The following is a 19,448-nucleotide window of genomic DNA, read 5'->3' as shown; positions in this document are numbered from 1 at the left end:
CTAAATAGTTAAATTTAGGAATGGGGGAGGGAAAGCTGATCCTAGATCTGTACCTAGGGTAAAGGTCTCACCGGAGCTTGATGAACCCTAGAGGACAGAAGTGCTTTGATGCCCACTGGCTGTTTTTCATGTGGTACAGTAAAGACAACTGGGAAACAAATAGATACAGATTAAAACAATGGCCAAAGACCCCCCACTGTGGCTGGTCCAATTACCATATAACTGTTTAACCAACGGTTATTTTAATTTTTTAATTTTACATTTTATTTAATCTTTATTTAACCAGGTAGGCAAGTTGAGAACAAATTCTCATTTACAATTGCGACCTGGCCAAGATAAAGCAAAGCAGTTCGACACATACAACGACACAGAGTTACACATGGAGTAAAATGAACATACAGTCAATAATACAGTATAAACAAGTCTATATACGATGTGAGCAAATGAGGTGAGATAAGGGAGGTAAAGGCAAAAAAAGGCCATGGTGGCAAAGTAAATACAATATAGCAAGTACAACACTGGAATGGTAGATTTGCAGTGGAAGAATGTGCAAAGTAGAAATAAAAACAATGGGGTGCAAAGGAGCAAAATAAATAAATAAAATAAATACAGTAAGGAAAGAGGTAGTTGTTTGGGCTAAATTATAGGTGGGATATGTACAGGTGCAGTAATCTGTGAGCTGCTCTGACAGTTGGTGCTTAAAGCTAGTGAGGGAGATAAGTGTTTCCAGTTTCAGAGATTTTTGTAGTTCGTTCCAGTCATTGGCAGCAGAGAACTGGAAGGAGAGGCGGCCAAAGAAAGAATTGGTTTTGGGGGTGACCAGAGAGATATACCTGCTGGAGCGCGTACTACAGGTGGGTGATGCTATGGTGACCAGCGAGCTGAGATAAGGGGGGACTTTACCTAGCAGGGTCTTGTAGATGACATGGAGCCAGTGGGTTTGGCGCCGAGTATGAAGCGAGGGCCAGCCAACGAGAGCGTACAGGTCGCAATGGTGGGTAGTATATGGGGCTTTGGTGACAAAACGGATTGCACTGTGATAGACTGCATCCAATTTGTTGAGTAGGGTATTGTAGGCTATTTTGTAAATGACATCGCCGAAGTCGAGGATTGGTAGGATGGTCAGTTTTACAAGGGTATGTTTGACAGCATGAGTGAAGAATGCTTAGTTGCGAAACAGGAAGCCAATTCTAGATTTAACTTTGGATTGGAGATGTTTGATGTGGGTCTGGAAGGAGAGTTTACGGTCTAACCAGACACCTAGGTATTTGTAGTTGTCCATGTATTTTAAGTCAGAGCCGTCCAGAGTAGAGATGTTGGACAGGCGGGCAGGTGCAGGCAGCGATCGGTTGAAGAGCATGCATTTAGTTTTACTTGTGTTTAAGAGCAATTGGAGGCCACGGAAGGAGAGTTGTATGGCATTGAAGCTTGCCTGGAGGGTTGTTAACACAGTGTCCAAAGAAGGGCCAGAAGTATACAGAATGGTGTCGTCTGCGTAGAGGTGGATCAGAGACTCACAAGCAGCAAGAGCAACATCATTGATGTATACAGAGAAGAGAGTCGGTCCAAGAATTGAACCCTGTGGCACCCCCATAGAGACTGCCAGAAGTCCGGACAGCAGACCCTCCGATTTGACACACTGAACTCTATCAGAGAAGTAGTAGGTGAACCAGGCGAGGCAATCATTTGAGAAACCAAGGCTGTCGAGTCTGCCGATGAGGATGTGGTGATTGACAGAGTCGAAAACCTTGGCCAGATCAATGAATACGGCCGTTTAGGACCTTGAGCGTGGCTGAGGTGCACCCATGACCAGCTCTGAAACCAGATTGCATAGCAGAGAAGGTATGGTGAGATTCGAAATGGTCGGTAATCTGTTTGTTGACTTGGCTTTCAAAGACCTTAGAAAGGCAAGGTAGGATAGATATAGGTCTGTAGCAGTTTGGGTCAAGAGTGTCCCCCCCTTTGAAGAGGGGGATGACCGCAGCTGCTTTCCAATCTTTGGGAATCTCAGACGACACGAAAGAGTGGTTGAACAGGCTAGTAATAGGGGTAGCAACAATTTCGGCAGATCATTTTAGAAAGAAAGGGTCCAGATTGTCTAGCCCGGCTGATTTGTAGGGGTCCAGATTTTGCAGCTCTTTCAGAACATCAGCTGACTGGATTTGGGAGAAGGAGAAATGGGGAAGGCTTGGGCGAGTTGCTGTACGGGGTGCAGTGCTGTTGACCGGGGTAGGAGTAGCCAGGTGGAAAGCATGGCCAGCCGTGGAAAAATGCTTATTGAAATTCTCAATTATGGTGGATTTATCAGTGGCGACAGTGTTTCCTATCTTCAGTGCAGTGGGCAGCTGGGAGGAGGTGTTCTTTTTCTGCATGGATTTTACAGTGTCCAATAACTTTTTTGAGTTAGTGTTGCAGGATGAATGCATGACAGTTATGGATGAAGACTGTCATGAAAATAAAATAACTGTCATAAAAAAAATATATATACTCTTTCAGGGTTTTTTAGGTTACTACATGATTCTTTGTGTTATTTCATAGTTGTGATGTCTTCACTAATATTCTACAATGTAAAGAAAAACCCTTGAATGCGTAGGTGTGTCCAAATGTTTGACTGGTACTGTATATACAGTACCAGTCAAAATATTAGGAACACATGCTCTTTCCATGACATGACTAACCAGTTTAATCCAAGTGAAAGCAACGATCCCTTAATTGATGTCACCCGTTAAATCCACTTCAATCAGCGTAGATGAAGGGGAGGAGATGTTAAAGGAGGATTTTTAAAGCCTTGAAACAATTGACACATGGATTGTGTATGTGTGCCATTCAGAAGGTGAATGGGCAAGACAACATATTTAAGTCACTTTGAACAAGGTATGGTAGTAGGTGCCAGGCGCACTGGTTTGAGTGTGTCAAGAACTGCAACCCGGCTGTGTTTCACGCTCAACAGTTTCCCATGTGTATCAAGAATGGTCCACCACCCAAAGAAGATCCAGCCAACTAGAGTCCATGCCCTGATGAATTGAGACTGTTCTGAGGGCAAAAAGGGGTGCAACTCAATATTAGGAAGGTGTTCCTAATGTCTTGTACACTCAGTGTATATATTTATTTATTGTGGAATGAACAGCTGACTGAAGGTGTAGCTGCTGGACATTCATGCAGTTGAGTCTGTTTTGGTAGTAACATGGACATTTAACAACGTGATGAAACGTTGTTGCTCCTTGCGGAAACAAGTAAGGTATATAGCAAACGTGAAACAAGCAAATTGTTGTAGCAAACGGGTCTTTGGTTGCCTAGGCAATGCCCCCTCCCTCCAGCAGCACATACACTCTTAGAAAAAGGGGTTCCAAAAGGGTTCTTTGGCTGTCCCCATAGTAGAACCCTTTTGGGTTCCATGTAGAACCCCTCTGTAAGGGTTTTACATGGAACCCAAAAGTGTTCTACATAGAACCAAAATGGTTCTACTTGGAACTAAAAAGTGCTCTTCTAAGGGTTCACCTATGGGGACAGCCAAAGAACCCTTTTAGCTTCTAGATAACGTTTTTTTTCTAAGAGTGTAGAAACATAATGAATATCATATTCTATTTCTATGGCAGCACATGCAGTCAGGAGCGGAGGAGAGGAGAAAATGTAGTTCTTTAAAAAATATATACATTTGTATGGTTATAACAGTGACCAAGATCATTTGGCTGAGCAATAACCATCATCCAAAATTCCATGACTGTCACAGCCTTAACACACACACACACACACACACACACACACACACACACACACACACACACACACACACACACACACACACACACACACACACACACACACACACAGAGAGAGAGAGAGATGGGTCTCAGTCTGGGACACAGACTCATATTCATAAGAGTAGATTGTTGAATAATTCAGCAGGGAAAAAACACACACAGGCATGCAATATATACAGTGTACACACATTTATCTGATATTTGACTAACCCAACCCCTCTAATTTAACCCCCTCTTCTCCCCCACCCTCCTGCTAGTTTATTTAGCAAGATGACCAGTGCTCTACATAATACATTGAACACAACACACACACTCTAGTCTTGTTTGCTCCAAAGGTCAGAGTAAAGGGGTTGAGTGAGTTAGGTTTGAACTTGCTTTGTCCCCTTTATAATACTGCTGACCAATGTTCCCTCTAAGCTGCGCGCATGCGAGAATGAACTTCACTCAACGTGAATGAACACTCAACTTTGTAGACTTGTCCCTGTTATTTAACACTATCAACGTGTCCCTTTACTTTGACAATATTAGCCACTTTCAATGCAACATACCACAACAAAACAAACTATGAAAGACTTAGTATGCAAAACTAATAACTATGCAAGAGAAATGGATGTAGGCAGAACGCACTGGAGTAGGATTTTATTGCATTGACACGCGTGCAGCATAACCAATCAGAGCTGCAGTAGGATTACATCACATAGACCATTGCCATATATGGATCTGGGCCGTTCACTTTGGACTGGACTGTTCTACAGCATGAGCAGTCGTGAGTAGATGCGCTTGTTTTGAGATCAAAGCGAGAGCTTTATGTAGCCACGTGTGCACACATTTTGTTAATATCCTTTGCTAGTTAGTGAGCCAAGTTATAGATAATTTGCAGTCAGAAATAGGTAAGTGATTGCTTCCTACGAGAGCACAAAATGTGTACATTTCTCGACATCTTTAAAAAGCAAGTCAGGTAAAGAGCATTTTGTTTGTCTTAAAGGGGCAGTGTTGTATTTTGAGACAGGCTTGAATAAGCTAAGTAGCCAATAGGCAGAGGGTAGCATTAATTCTCTGTAATAATGGTATGCGAATAATAATGCATTTTATTTTGTAAAGTGGTTTCTTGTATCAAACACAACATTTTCAGTCACCTTGTCTGAAGGACAAGTGGATTAACAGTTGAATGTCAAGCTCTGAATGTTTTTTTCAAAAGTCAAAGGTCTACATTGAACATCACACATTGGCTGCTACTAAAGGCTGAATGATAGAACAACTATTTCCATGTTAAAATGTTATGGGATGCATTTTATCCATTGTTTTTGATGGAGCCACAGTAACCTATTTGCCCACTGTTAAAACTGAAACTTAAAGCAGGTACAGCCTCAGTGTTCACAGTAAATGTGAGCTGAAGGTTGCACAGAATTTTAATAACGTTCAAGAAGATCAGAAATTTGCTCAGTGCCCCAAAATATTTGAGGTAACATTGCTGCTGACTACATTGGTTCTGTTTGCTCCCGAGAGAGGCTCCGCAGCATGTACTCCTACTGTCCCTCTCCAACTCCTCTAACAGTCACATCAATGGTCCCTTATGTCCAACCAAAGGTGTTGGGCCAACCCGAACAGTACTGGGCTGGCTTGGATATTTTCTTTTCACAATGTATTGTCCCGCGAGTTTCCCAAAAATGCGGCTGATGCGTAACCAGGCAAGCACAGTACAGTTTGGCTTGTCTTGGTGTGAATCAGACTATTGTGACTTAGGGGCAAAAAATTGTCAAAGACTGCAGTCACCCAAGTCATAGACTGTTCTCTCTGCTACTGCATGGCAAGCGGTACCGGAGCTCCAAGTCTCAGTCCAAAAGGCTCCTTAACAGCTTCTACCCCTAAGCCATCAGACTGCTGAACAATTAATCAAATAGCCATCCAGACTATTTACATTGACCCCCACCCTTTGCTTTTACACTGCTGCTACTCGCTGGTTATTATCTATGCAGTCACTACATGTACAAATTACCGCAACTAACCTGTACCCCCGCACATTGACTCGGTACCGGTACCCCCTGTATATAGCCTCGTTTTATTTTCTATTTTATTGTCTTCCTTTTTATTTTATTTTATTTAGTAAATATTTTCTTACCTCTATTTCTTGAACTGCATTGTTAAGGGCTTGTAAGTAAGCATTTCACGGTAAGGCCTACTACACCTGTTGTATTCGGCACATTTGACAAATCAAATTTGATTTGATTTTTTATTGGGCCAGGGCCCTGCCTACATACAATACATGCATCAATCCTGCCCATAGAAACAGACCTGGCACATCTAGGCAGCATTCCTTCTCTGTACTTACATACAGTGTAGTAGCATGCACCTGGGGATCAAACAGCCAGCAATAACCCTCAACCCCACCCCGTCCCCAACACCCTCTGTGAGAATCCCCTAATGCTGGCCCAAACAAGTAATGTTTAGTTGGAGTCGGCAGGTAGCCTCGAGGTTAGACCATTAGGCCAGTAACCGAAAAGTTGCTGGTTCAAATCCCGGAGCCAATAAGTTGTCAAATCTGCCGCTGTGCCCTTGAGCAAAGTACCCAAATGCTCCAGGGACACAGGCAAATGGCTGACCCCTACTTTTCGCAGGTGTCTCGCAGATGTTATTATTAACCCCCCAATCCCTCCCTCTATCCCAGGCAGGCCCAGTGCAGTACTCACCCACTACATCCAGGGTGTAGGTGTGGTTGATGGTGCCATATGCGTTCTCCACCAGGCAAGTGTAGTTGCCCTTGTCGGATGGAACCACACTCTCCATGATCAGGGTCCAGTGCTGGTGACGCACCTGAAAGGGAAATCCAACCCATTAATGTGAATCTCACAAAGGAACATCCAAACCAATGCAAACTGCGGATTGATGGAAGGCCAGAGAGAGTAAGTGAGGAGGCTCAGTGAGTGACGGGCAGTCAGGTCTATTCTCACGAGCGCATCATGGTGAAAAACAATATTACAGGGAGTGACAGACTGGTCCTAAGGTGAGCTGATACCCCCACCCAAGGAATTACACGGTGCTCTCCCTAAGCTACTACTTACCACCTCTACTCCTTAGAACACTAGTGAAAACCCTGTAGATTCTAAATATTCTACTTTTTACTACTTACAGAGAAAACACTAGAAATGCTGTCTTTTATTAGGGCACTTGTTTTGCATGGACAAGTCAATTGGAGTGTGTGTGTGTGTGTGTGTGTGTGTGCGTGCAGTATGTGTGTGTGTGTGCGTGTTTGTGTGTGTTTACAGAACTGTCACTAAAGATAGTGAGGAGAAAGTGTTCGACTGAATACCGTGTTTATTAGAATGAGACTTTCTGCAGAATTAAAGCCAAGGGGAAACATTCTCCGGAACTTCCCATGAAGAGATGGCTGTGTTTCCTCGTAAACTATCACCCATTAACTACATGTGTCACACTTTTTCCTTCCCTATTACATCCCAACACAATAGATAACTTGCAAATGAATCCATCACTGTAAAGTGTAATGTGACTTTTAATTGCACTTTAAAAAACGTTTGATTTCAATAGATTGGATGATTCCCCAATCGTATCATCGTATTCAGCGGAAGCATTTTTATTTACCGTAATTTCCGGACTATAAACCGCTACTTTATTCCCACACTTTGAACCTCGCAGTTTATACAATGACGCGGCTAATTTATGGATTTTTCCCGCTTTCACAAGATTCGTGCCACCAAGTCAATGTGCGGGGGTACAGGTTAGTTGCGGTAATTTGTACATGTAGTGACTGCATAGATAATAACCAGCGAGTAGCAGCAGTGTAAAAGCAAAGGGTGGGGGTCAATGTAAATAGTCTGGATGGCTATTTGATTAATTGTTCAGCAGTCTGATGGCTTAGGGGTAGAAGCTGTTAAGGAGCCTTTTGGACCGAGACTTGGAGCTCCGGTACCGCTTGCCATGCAAAATTTTGTCACCCTCATCATGGCAAAGACACAGAGAAATGCATATGATGCAGCTTTCAAGTTGAAGGCGATAAATCTGGCTGTTGGAAAAGGAAATAGAGCTGCTGCATGGGAGCTTGGCCTTAATGAGTCAATGATAAGACGTTGGAAACAGCAGCGTGAGGAACTGACTCAGTGCAGAAAGACAACAAAAGCTTTCAGAGGGAAGAAAAGCAGATGGCCCAAAATATTTGCAGCCACTCGACATCAGTGTAAATCGTGCATTTAAGGTGGCGCTCCTTGTTCAGTGGGAGGCTTGGATGACAAGTGGGGAGAAATCCTTCACTAAAACGGGCCGCAGGCGAAGAGCATCTTATGGTCAAGTCTGCCAGTGGTTCCTGACAGCGTGGAGCATTGTCAAAAAATCCACTATCATCAACGGGTTTCGAAAGGCTGGACTGCTGCGTGTTGAAGGGGCAGCATGAGCTCAGCGGGGTATTTGCCTCCAGATAAAAGTGACGAGAGCGACAATGAAAACGATCCAACATCGGATGAAGCAATTCTGAGGCTATTCAACTCCGACACCGAAGGAGATGACTTCAGTGGTTTCAGTGCACAGGAGGAGGAAGATAGTGACCAATGACTTTCTTGGTAGGCTACTGTTTTAATTTTTGTTACAAGCCGTGTTTCGTTAAAGCCTATTTATTTTTGTTACAAGCCGTGTTTCGTTTAAAGGCTGTGTTAAGTTCATTTGTTTCAATGTACCGGTAGGCACCTGCGGCTTATAGACATGTGCGGCTTATTTATGTACAAAATACATCTTTTTAAATAATTCAGTGGGTGCGGTTTATATTCAGGTGCGCTTAATAGTCCAGCAATTACGGTACAGTGCTTTCGGAAAGCATTCAGACCCCTTGACTTTTTCCACATTTTGTTACGTTACAACCTTATTCTAAAGTGTATTAAATTGTTTTCTTTCTTCATCGATCTACAAACAATACCCCATAAAAACAAAACAAAAACAGTTTACAGAAATTTGCTTTGGGGCTGTTTTTCTGCAAAGGGACCAGGACGAATGATCAGTGTAAAGGAAAGAATGAATGGGGCCATGTATGTGAGATTTTGAGGGAAAATCTCCTTCCATCAGCAAGGGCATTGAAGATGAAACGTGGCTGGGTCTTTCAGCATGACAATGATCACACTGCCCAGGCAACGAAGGAGTGGCTTCGTAAGAAGCATTTCAAGGTCCTGGAGTGGCCTAGCCAGTCTCCAGATCTCAACCCCATAGAAAATCTTTGGAGGGAGTTGAAAGTCCGTGTTGCCCAGCAACAGCCCCAAAACATCACTGCTCTAGAGGAGATCTGCATGGAGGAATGGGCCAAAATACCAGCAACAGTGTGTGAAAACTTGTGAAAACTTACAGAAAAAGTTTGACCTCTGTCATTGCCAACAAAGGGTATATAACAAAGTATTGAGATAAACTTTTGTTAGTGACCAAATACTTATTTTCCACCATAATTTGCAAATAAATTCATTAAAAATCCTACAATGTGATTTTCTGGAGAATTTTTCTTCTCATTTTGTCTGTCATAGTTGAAGTGTACCTATGATGAAAATTACAGGCCTCTCATCTTTTTAAGTGGGAGAACTTGCACAATTGGTGGCTGACTAAATACTTTTTTTGCCCCACTGTACGTTCCACTTCATTTGTACAGACGAAGGAATTGTCCGGTTGGAACATTAATTACGTTTTATGTTAAAAACATCCTAAAGATTGATTCCATACTTAGTTTGGCATGTTTCTATGGGATGTAACGGAACCATTTGAACTTCTCGTCCGACGTTCGGCGTGACCTGAACGCGCTTTTGGATTTGTTTACCAAACGCCCTAACAAAAGAAGATATTTGGACATAACTGATGGACATCATTGAACAAAATCGAACATTTATGGTGGAACTGGGATTCCTGGGAATGCATTCTGATGAAGATCATCAAAGGTAAGTGAGCATTTAAAATGCTATTTCTATAAATAATATTTCTAAGTATTACTGAAGATTTATGATAAAAATATCCTAAAGATGGATTATATACATCGTTTGACATGTTTCTACGAACTTTAATGGACATTTTTTTACTTTTCGTCTGGACTTTGTGCCCGCACTTTGTGCATTTGGATTACTGGACTAAACGTGCGAACAAAAAGGAGGTATTTGGACATAGAGATTAAATTTATCGAACAAAACAAACATTTGTCTAACATGGAGACCTGGGAGTGCCATCAGATGAAGATAATCAAAGGTAAGTGATTAATTTGAACTTTTGTGACAGCTCTCCTTGGTTGGAAAATGGCTGTATGGTTTTCTGTGGCTAGGCGCCGACTTAACTTTCTACGGCTGCACGGGCAGTGATTGTTTTAGTTTGTTTTAATGTGCAAACAGCAGTTGGGCGAAGTGCATGGGTTCTTAGAACATAGACTGGTCCCTTCTGTTCAACTTTAGGCTAAGGCTGCGGATCCATAGGTAACCGTCCCGTCCCGCCGGATCCCTTTTCCCCAGAGCTGATGATCCAAATCACTGGCTTTACCTTTCACACCAATTTTTTGTGGTCACCCTCCCTTCACATTTCTCACTGCCAATCGTGAATGATAAAGTTTTACCGGTGAATCTTCCATGCCGCACCTGCATTTCAATCATTTGATCTGAACCAGTTTCATGGGGATATTCATCTAGATCTTCTTGAGTTATCGATTGTGATGGGGGGAAAAAGATAGTTACATATCGGGGTATGATTTTTTATGACATATTGTATCGTATCATTTTGACAATATCTCAACATTATTTTTGACTTAGTTGGCTGTACCTGCACCAAAACTTTTTTTCTTCTTTTTCTTATTTTCAATCTTCTTCTTTTAAAAAAAAATAGGGAGCCAATTAGTTTTCAGCACTTATTTCCTTGACTGATCGTTTTTTCATGGCTCTGTCTTGTACCTCTGCAGCAGACATATGGTGGGCAATATGTTTGGAACATTGAATTGCAATATATATATATAGAATCATGAGAATCACAACACATATCGGCACCTAAGTATAATTTCATATTGTGCGGTCCCTGGCAATTCCGAGCCCTAGTTATTGACATGTACCCTACAGTGTTGTTTTTTGTTGATCAAAGCACATATTTTGTTCAGTGGTGCACGCTGAGTTGAACATGCAACTATTCGAAAGAAAGACGCAAACATTCGCACAATCATCCTAAAATCTCTTAAGAAAAGAGGTAGTGTTTTTTGTACTACAGTAACGTTATGCGATTATATTTGGTTATGTTGTATACTTTCATTGTGTGTTCTTGCAGACTTTGATCAACTTTATTAAACAAGCAACATTTGTCAGAGACTGTGCGTAAAGTAGAGAATCCTGCACATGTGAAGAAGCTTCAGGACCTTTAGATGTCGGGAAAAGGGGTCCAGAAAGTCGGCTCTACAGCCACACCGTAAACTTTAACTAGGCTGCGCAGCTCAACAGTAGTAGCAGTAGAGCCAAAATGGAAGGGCAACAGTCTGCCTCAAAATCAAGACGCAGAAAAATGCATTGAAAGTCCTTTCTTAACAGTCACAAAAGTAAACTTGAATGAAACATTTGATTACATAGACTAATTTCAATGCGCTAGTCATGAGAAACTCCATGTCCCAGCATGCTGCAGTGCGGGGTTCTCTCTTGTACCTTGTACCCGCCCATGCGGTCCTCCTGTCGGAATGGTCGGCTGTTCTTCAGCCAGCGCATCTTAGGACGTGGGTTGCCCCCGGCAGCACAGCGAAACTTGACTGTGTTGGCAGCAGGTACAGCATGTAGCCTCTTCTCCATCTTCTCCAGCATCGTCCAATAGGGCGCCCCTAAAGAAAAGAGATGACCAATCAGGGTTTTTGTTTAGTCAAAATCTCAAATTAGATTTTGTCCATATATAGCAAAACAGTAACATATATTATATTAGGGAAGTACCAGACAGTACCAGAAAGTGTTCATTGTTACCACATAGTTTATTAGTTAAAACCATATCAGCTTAAACCATGCTGTAAAATAAGTCTTACTTATATTTGTGAGAGTAACTTTGCTCACTTTCTCTACTGTCAACAGAAACACTGTATGGGAAACATGGCTGAGCAGCAGATCTCCGTTGATTAACAGTTTCAGTCCAAAGCCTGAACAACATAGATTACTACAACTATAGCAGGTAGTGAGGAAGAGTGAGGGAGGTGGTCACAGGCTATGTCCCAAATGGCACCCTATTCCCTATGGGCCCTAGTGAAAAGGATTGTATTAAATAGGGAATATGGTGCCATTTAGGGAGAAACTAAAGTTCACACTGGAAACACTTAATACTCAAACATAAATGTTTTCTTTTGAAGGTTGCAGGACACGTTACCAAGTGGGTAATTAGACCATCACATCCATTTTATCTAGTTGCAGTTAGCGCTTTTTTCCCCCCACTTCTTCCAATTACAATATTTAGCCTGTCATCGGGAAGGTATGGCTGTTGGGAAGAAGGGATATTTATCATCCATGAATAATCATTATGTTCCAGAAAGGAGAAAGATTATTTCACATTTGTTGTGGGTGAGAAATGTTTGGTTTGTAAAGGGTAAGTTACCCACACAATGATCGATCATGCTCCTTCATTCAAATACACTCCCACAGGGACGTATAGGAAGTTAGTAACACCCCTTTTCTGTCTGGCCTACATACTGTAACTGCAGCTCGTTCACCCCATATATCTCATTTTCTGTAGTTCCCTGAAGACCCCCCTCTCTCACATACACACGTTATCTACTCTCTACCCCCTGCCTCCCCATTTCTCTCTCTCGGCACCTGGGAGAGTGATTGCATAAGCAGATGGACTCAGAAAGAAGAGAAATTTCACAACCGATGTCCCCACCATCACTTCCTATATCTCTATTACCGGAGCAGAGAGAAGAGGGGGAACACTCCAGGGTTACTGCAGCCGTTAGACACTCCTTTAGCCTTCTTGGGCCTCTGTCCTTCTCTTTCCACCCCTCCCTCCCTGTTTTAGCCCCTCTCCCTCTTCCCACTCCTCTCTCCCGCCCACCAGAGTTCAATCAGAATACTATCAGAGTCGGTCACCTCCCATAATTTTCTCTGGCATGCAAACCGGACAGTACACACATACTTTGATACAGAAGAAGTAAACCATGCTCTTCCTTCCAGGATGAACCAACACACTATAATTAGACTGGTTCTTTTAAGCCCATCTCCTTCTCACTCTGTCCCCCTATTTCTCGCCATCTTATTTTCTCTTTCAACACTCCTCCCTACAGACACAGTCAGACAGGTTAGGGTGGCGACTGCCCTCGTTCGGGAGCTCATCTCTCTCAGGTGAACTCTGACCCCGGAGTGGCAGCAGCTGTGTCTGATGATGAGCACGGTACATGATAGTGAAAGGTGACCAGGTCTGTTTCCCATGCTCCCATCGTCCGGTGGTAGCGAGACATCAAAGACCCCCCAACCTCTGTCCAGATGAGGCCAAACTCTCACTGGCCAACTGCTGTGGCCCCTAAGACCCCTCTGTGGCCCCTAGCACCCTGTGTGGCCTCCCTATGGCCCCTTAAGCTCTCTGAATGGACAGCTTCTCTTACTGTTTACTCTGTGGCAGTCTGGGGTTAGCTCAGGTTATCTATGTAACTCCAAAACAAGAATGTGCTGTACGTTCAGCATGAAGAATGCAGCACAAACATAAGTGTCAAATGATAGTATTAATTGTACATTTGCCCCATACTGTAGAGCTGGTACTAGAGCTACATATACTGTATATCTAGGACAAACATAAAGCAGCTAATGATAGACTATTAAAAGCTTGTAAATTGTACCCTACAGATGTTTCAAACGAAGACAAACGGGAGCAATTAAGGATGATCTCCTTAACGGGCCAGAGAATGAGTTAGAACAACAAAACCAACGAGCGTGGAACCCCACATCCACTCTGACCTCCCCCTGACGTCAATGCTGCCCCGAAAAAACAAAGCCTTCTCCATGATCCTTCCATATGCCTTGCTCGTCTCCTCCAATCACAGCCAACCTCCGCTGACGCTGGGTCGGGGGTACATCTTCACCCATAACTTTTTCTCCCAGTGTTTTAGGGGGGCTGGTTGTGACTGTGTTGTTGTTCAATCTCTTTTTAAGAAAGTGGAATCAAAGTGTATAGAGTACGAGCTGAGACAGACACTGAAACCTAACCCATTGGGCATTAGAACGGCCCCAAGCACAATGCTCAGACCCCCCCTTTCACCTTCCTTCTTTCCCAAAAAAGCCTCCACAACACCCCTCCAAAAGTGGGCCGGGGGCCAGCGCTCTACAGCGTTAGCATACACAGAGAAGTGCTGGTGCTGATCCAAACCAGAACGCTGTAGTTAAAAGGCCTCAACCGTCCCCTATTTTTTCTCTTCCGCCTCTCTTTTTTAATATTCCGGTTTTGAATTCTTAGAAAAAAAAACACCAGGAGAAAATTCAACCGGGCTGCCAGAACAGTTTTTACTTTGCTTTCAATCAGCTTATTACCACCAGAAACATTTTTTCCCCCTTCTCTCTATTTTCCTCTCCTTACAGAGTTCCTAGATGACATATTTAATGGATTTCAGGCAATTATAGTCGGTGCAAAGTGGGGGAGTTGAACCCACTGTGAGGGACGGTGCGTGTTTAAAATTTTAACAAGAGATGGAAGCCTTCAGCCTGTGACATACACACAGAGCCCATCTCCCATCAGGTCCCTAACCCAGTCCAGATGGAAGCATTCCATAATGGATGAGTCCAGCTGACTCGCTCCTTGGGGCCTGACTACCTGAGAGATGCAGGCTACAGGAGGAATGTTAGGAATTCCTCTTCCCTGGAGCGCCTAAAAGGCCTGGGAGAGATAGGCTTACAAACATCACACACACATATACACATTCCCATACAGGAATGCTACAGTACAGCTGAGATTTCATTGCAGATTTGAACTAATGAAACTAAGAGATTTAGTAACACTGTACACACAACACACAAAAAGACAAACATTTAGGAGTATAGTAACTTTGGTCATGACGGCATTTGACCTGATGGTCGAAAGGCCAAGCCATGTCCTTCAGATCCACAACAGTGTTATTATATAACAATGCAGGTAAAAACAACCCCAAAAAACAACAACTTATTTGCTGAGTTCACATATTGCCTCAATGCCCCCACTACAGAAGACAACGGTCACTGCCTCTCCTGCCCTGTTCCCACACTGTCCCACAATACTATGCCCATACTCACTTATCTGCTCTCCGTCCACCCCCACGTCCTCTGATCGCTCTGTGTCGTCCTCATCGTCCCCAGACGAGATGGCATCTGTAGAGATGACCACGGTTAATTCCTACCATCTCTGCCACCTCTCAACACAGCTCCAGCCATACACAGCTACACACGCGTACACACACACACACACACACACACACACACACACGTTTAGGTGAGGTGGCAGAATCAGGTGATGTAATATTGACGTTTACACTGTTCACAAAATCACTAATCATATGCAATCAAGAACAGCATGAGAGTCACTGACGTTTGTAAGAAAAGTTGAATAACTACAACTACATGACCATTCCACAACCCTTCCATGGCCATTGCCCAACTACCACCCTATTAAAAAAGCATCACAACCTCAAAAGATCAGGGATGTAGTAGGCTGGACACATGAAATGTTTAACAATACTTTTTTCTGATTAAAAACTAGTTCATTGCATCAGCCGTGTGCCCAGTTTCATAATATTACCATATGTCCCAGCTGCTTGCCATAGGTTTGAAGTAATCATGAAAAAACAGGCATTATTTTGGGGGCATTTTTCACCCTGCCAGCTCCTATATTAGCTATATTGTGCCCCGTGGCACCAACTCGCCTTCCGAACGTTCTGTTCCCAGCCTATTGTTCTATGTCACAATGCCTGCTTTGCTATTGTTGGCAATGAGACCTGCCCACGTTTCTGGTAGTTAAAATGTAAACAACAAAAAAATACTCATGGAACTGGAGTCGTCCCATTGTTTCAAATCGGGAAATATAGGTATGTCTGTCTATTTCGACAAATATCTCAATGTGTATATTTAGATTTATTTTAATTGGACACCATTTTAAATCATGAGAATCTCCTCTTTCTAATTATGTAAGGCTGGCCATTGTATTCCGTTGTCATCAAATGCTTGCCCCAAAATACCTTTTGTCCTTGGAATGCTGAGCTCCGCCCATTGTTTTCCTACGGAGAGGCATGTTGGTATATTGGGTCAAATATCTCGCAATGTGTATATTTCTATTTTTTTTATCAGGATAATCTCATCTTTCTAATTATGTAAGGCTGGGCAGTGTATTCCGTTGTCATCAAACGCTAGACCAGAAAGTCAGAAGTTGCAATTTTTTCCCCGACATCCTCATTATGTAGACATAAGCACACTTGGCACTTTTGAGGTGCAGATGTTTACTTTCTACACAACTTGGTATTTTTCAGTTTCGTCATGAGAACAGATTGCAGTAGTAGTAATAAAAAAGTGGCGCAGTGGTCTAAAGCACTGCATTGCAATTCTAGCTGTGTCACCAGAGATTCTGGGTTTGAGTCAAGGCTCTGTCGCAGCCAGCTGTGACCGGGAGACCCACTGGGCGGAGCACAATTGGCCCAGCATCCTCCGGGTTAGGGGAGGATTTGGCCAGCAGTGATGTCCCATCATGCACTAGTGACTCCTGTGGCGGGCCGGGTGCAGTGCACGCTGACACGGTCGCCAGGTGTACGGTGTTTCCTCCGACACATTGGTGCGGCCGGATTCCGGGTTAACCTCTTGAAACTCCGGGGGCGGTATTTCATTTTTGGATAAAAAACGTTCCCGTTTTAAACGGGATATTTTGTCACGACAAGATGCTAGACTATGCATATAATTGACAGCTTTGGATAGAAAACACTGACGTTTCCAAAACTACAAAGATATTGTCTGTGAGTATAACAGAACTGATGTTACAGGCGAAACCCAGATAAAAATCCAACCAGGAAGTGACCCATATTTTGAAAGCGCTGCATGCCAATGACTCCTTATATGGCTGTGAATGGGCTACGAATGAGCTTACGCTTTCTACGTATTCCCCAAGGTGTCTACAGCATTGTGACATATTTTTACGCATTTATGTTGAAGAATAGCCGTAAGGGACTACATTGAGCAAGTGGTCACATGATGGCTCCCGCAGAAAATCTTGCGTAAAGTACAGAGGTAGCCATTATTCCAATCGCTTCTAATGAGAAACCAATTGTCTCGGTGGATATATTATCGAATAGATATGTGAAAATCCTTGGGGATTGATTCTAAACAACGTTTGCCATGTTTCTGTCGATATTATGGAGCTAATTTGGAAAAAAGTTTGGCGTTGTAGTGACCGCATTTTCCGGTCGATTTCTCAGCCAAACGTGAAGAACAAACGGAGCTATTTCGCCTACAAAAATAATATTTTGGGGAAAAAGGAACATTTGCTATCTAACTGGGAGTCTCGTGAGTGAAAACATCTGAAGTTCTTCAAAGGTAAATTATTTAATTTGATTGCTTTTCTTATTTTCGTGAAAATGTTGCCTGCTGCTAGCAGGGCATAATGCTATGCTAGGCTATGATAAACTTACACAAATGCTTGTCTAGCTTTGGCTGTAAAGCATATTTTGAAAATCTGAGATGACAGAGTGATTAACAAAAGGCTACGCTGTGTTCCAATATATTTCATTTGTGATTTTCATGAATAGGAAGATTTTCTAGGAAGATTTATGTCCGTTGCTTTATGCTAATTAGTGTCAGATGATGATAACGATCCCGTTCACGGGCTGGGCGTCACTACAGGTTAAGTGGGCATTGTGTCAAGAAGCAGTGCGGCTTCGTTGGGTTGCGATTCGGAGGACGCACGGCTCTTGACCTTCGCCTCTCCCGAGTCCGTATGGGAGTTGCAGCAATGAGACAAGATGGCAATTACCAATTGGATAAAAACGAAAATGGGGGGAAAAGGGGTAATTTTTTCAAAGAAATATAAAAATATGTGTGAGTGCTTAAAACTGTACCTATCTCGGAATATGTTTGTTTGTAATCATTTTACATGTACAGTACTGACATAGTTAATATCTTTTCCATGATTTATTTATTTCTGTCACACCCTGATCAGTTTCACCTGTCCTTGTTATTATCTCCACCCCCTCCAGGTGTTGCTTGTTTTCCCCAGTGTATATATCCCTGTGTTTCCTGTCTCTCTGTGCAAGTTCGTCTTGCATGTTTAGTCAAGTCAACCAGCGTGGTTTTCCCATAATCCTTTTTCTAATCTCTTTTTGATAGTCCTTTCAATTTTGACCCCTGCCTGACTCTGGACTTGTTTCCCTCCTGCCTGATCATCCTGCCTGGCCTGACCTTGATTCTGCCCTTCAGTACCTTTTGGACTCTGTACTGGTTTTGACCCTCTTGCCTGTCCACAATCATTCTCTTGCCTTCCCCTATTGGATGAATAAATATTGTAAGACTCGAACAATCTGCCTTCTGTGTCAGTATTTTCTGTATAAAAAAAACACGCCCATGATTACCGTATTTCCCAACATGCTCTATTGCAGGTTGATTTTAAGAATTAATTGCTTCAATATCTGTGTTTTTGCATGTATATTGATTGGTTGATAAATCCCATACAGTCCCAGTCAAAAGTTTAGACAAACCTACTCATTCAAGGGTTTTTCTTTATTATCACAATTTTCTACATTGTAGAATAATAGTGAAGACATCAAAACTATGAAATAACACATAGAATCATGTAGTAACCAAAAGAGTGTTAAACAAATCAAAATGTATGTTATATTTGAGATTCTTCAAACTAGCCACCCTTTGCCTTGATGACAGCTTTGCACAATCTTGGCATTCTCTTAACCTCTCTGGGATATCAGGGAAAATGCAGAGCGCCAAATTCAAATGAATTACTATAAAAATCAAACTTTCATGAAATCACACATGTAAGATACCAAATTAAAGCTACACGTGTTGTGAATCCAGCCAACATGTCAGATTTCAAAAAGGCTTTTCGGCTAAAGCAAACGATGCTATTATCTGAGGGTAGCACCTCCGTAAACAAAGAGAGAAAACATATTTCAACCCTGCAGGCGCAACACAAAACGCAGAAATAAAAATATAAATCATGCCTTACCTTTGATGAGCTTCTTTTGTTGGCACTCCAATATGTCCCATACATATCACAAATGGTCCTTTTGTTCGATTAATTCTGTCGATATATATCCAAAATGTCCATTTATTTGGCGCGTTTCATCCAGAAAAACACCGGTTCCAACTTGAGCAACGTGACTACAACATATCTCAAGTTACCTGTAAACTTTGCCAAAACATTTCAAACTACTTTTGTAATACAACTTTAGGTATTTTTAAAGTAAATAATTGATCAAATTGAAGACAGGATGATCTGTGTTCAATACAGGAAGAAAACAAACTGACGCTACCTTTCTGGTCACGCGCCTCTAACAAACAGTACACTTGAAGTGAACCTTGTTTTGAACAGAGCTACTTCTTCATTACACAAAGGAAAAACCTCAACCAATTTCTAAAGACTGGTGACATCCAGTGGAAGCGGTAGGAACAGCAAGAAGGTCACTTAGAAATCTGGATTCCCAATGAAACCCATTGAAAAGAGAGTGACATCAAAAAAAAACAAATCTGAATGGTTTGTCCACGGGGTTTGCTA

The 19,448-nt window shown here is 42.5% G+C and overlaps 1 protein-coding gene across 6 annotated transcripts in view; it reads right to left on the bottom strand.

The window, feature by feature from the left end:
• Positions 1–19,448, bottom strand: part of LOC112223890 (fibroblast growth factor receptor 2) — a 96,500-nt gene that overhangs the window by 47,406 nt on the left and 29,646 nt on the right. For 5 of the 6 annotated variants that reach the window (XM_024387198.2, XM_024387197.2, XM_024387196.2 and 2 more), the window contains 3 exons: positions 14,981–15,055; positions 11,399–11,568; positions 6,449–6,572 (listed from right to left, as the gene is read on the bottom strand). In XM_024387198.2, the coding sequence (XP_024242966.2) occupies positions 6,449–6,572; positions 11,399–11,568; positions 14,981–15,055 (369 nt within the window). The remainder of the gene's footprint in view (positions 1–6,448; positions 6,573–11,398; positions 11,569–14,980; positions 15,056–19,448) is intronic. The other variant, XM_024387200.2, reaches the window with a different exon arrangement.

Source organism: Oncorhynchus tshawytscha, linkage group LG24, assembly GCF_018296145.1.
Source record: "Oncorhynchus tshawytscha isolate Ot180627B linkage group LG24, Otsh_v2.0, whole genome shotgun sequence".
In the NCBI taxonomy this organism is placed as follows: Eukaryota; Metazoa; Chordata; class Actinopteri; order Salmoniformes; family Salmonidae; genus Oncorhynchus; species Oncorhynchus tshawytscha.
Note: the sequence above shows the minus strand (reverse complement) of the source record. Positions and strands in the feature narration are given on the sequence as shown.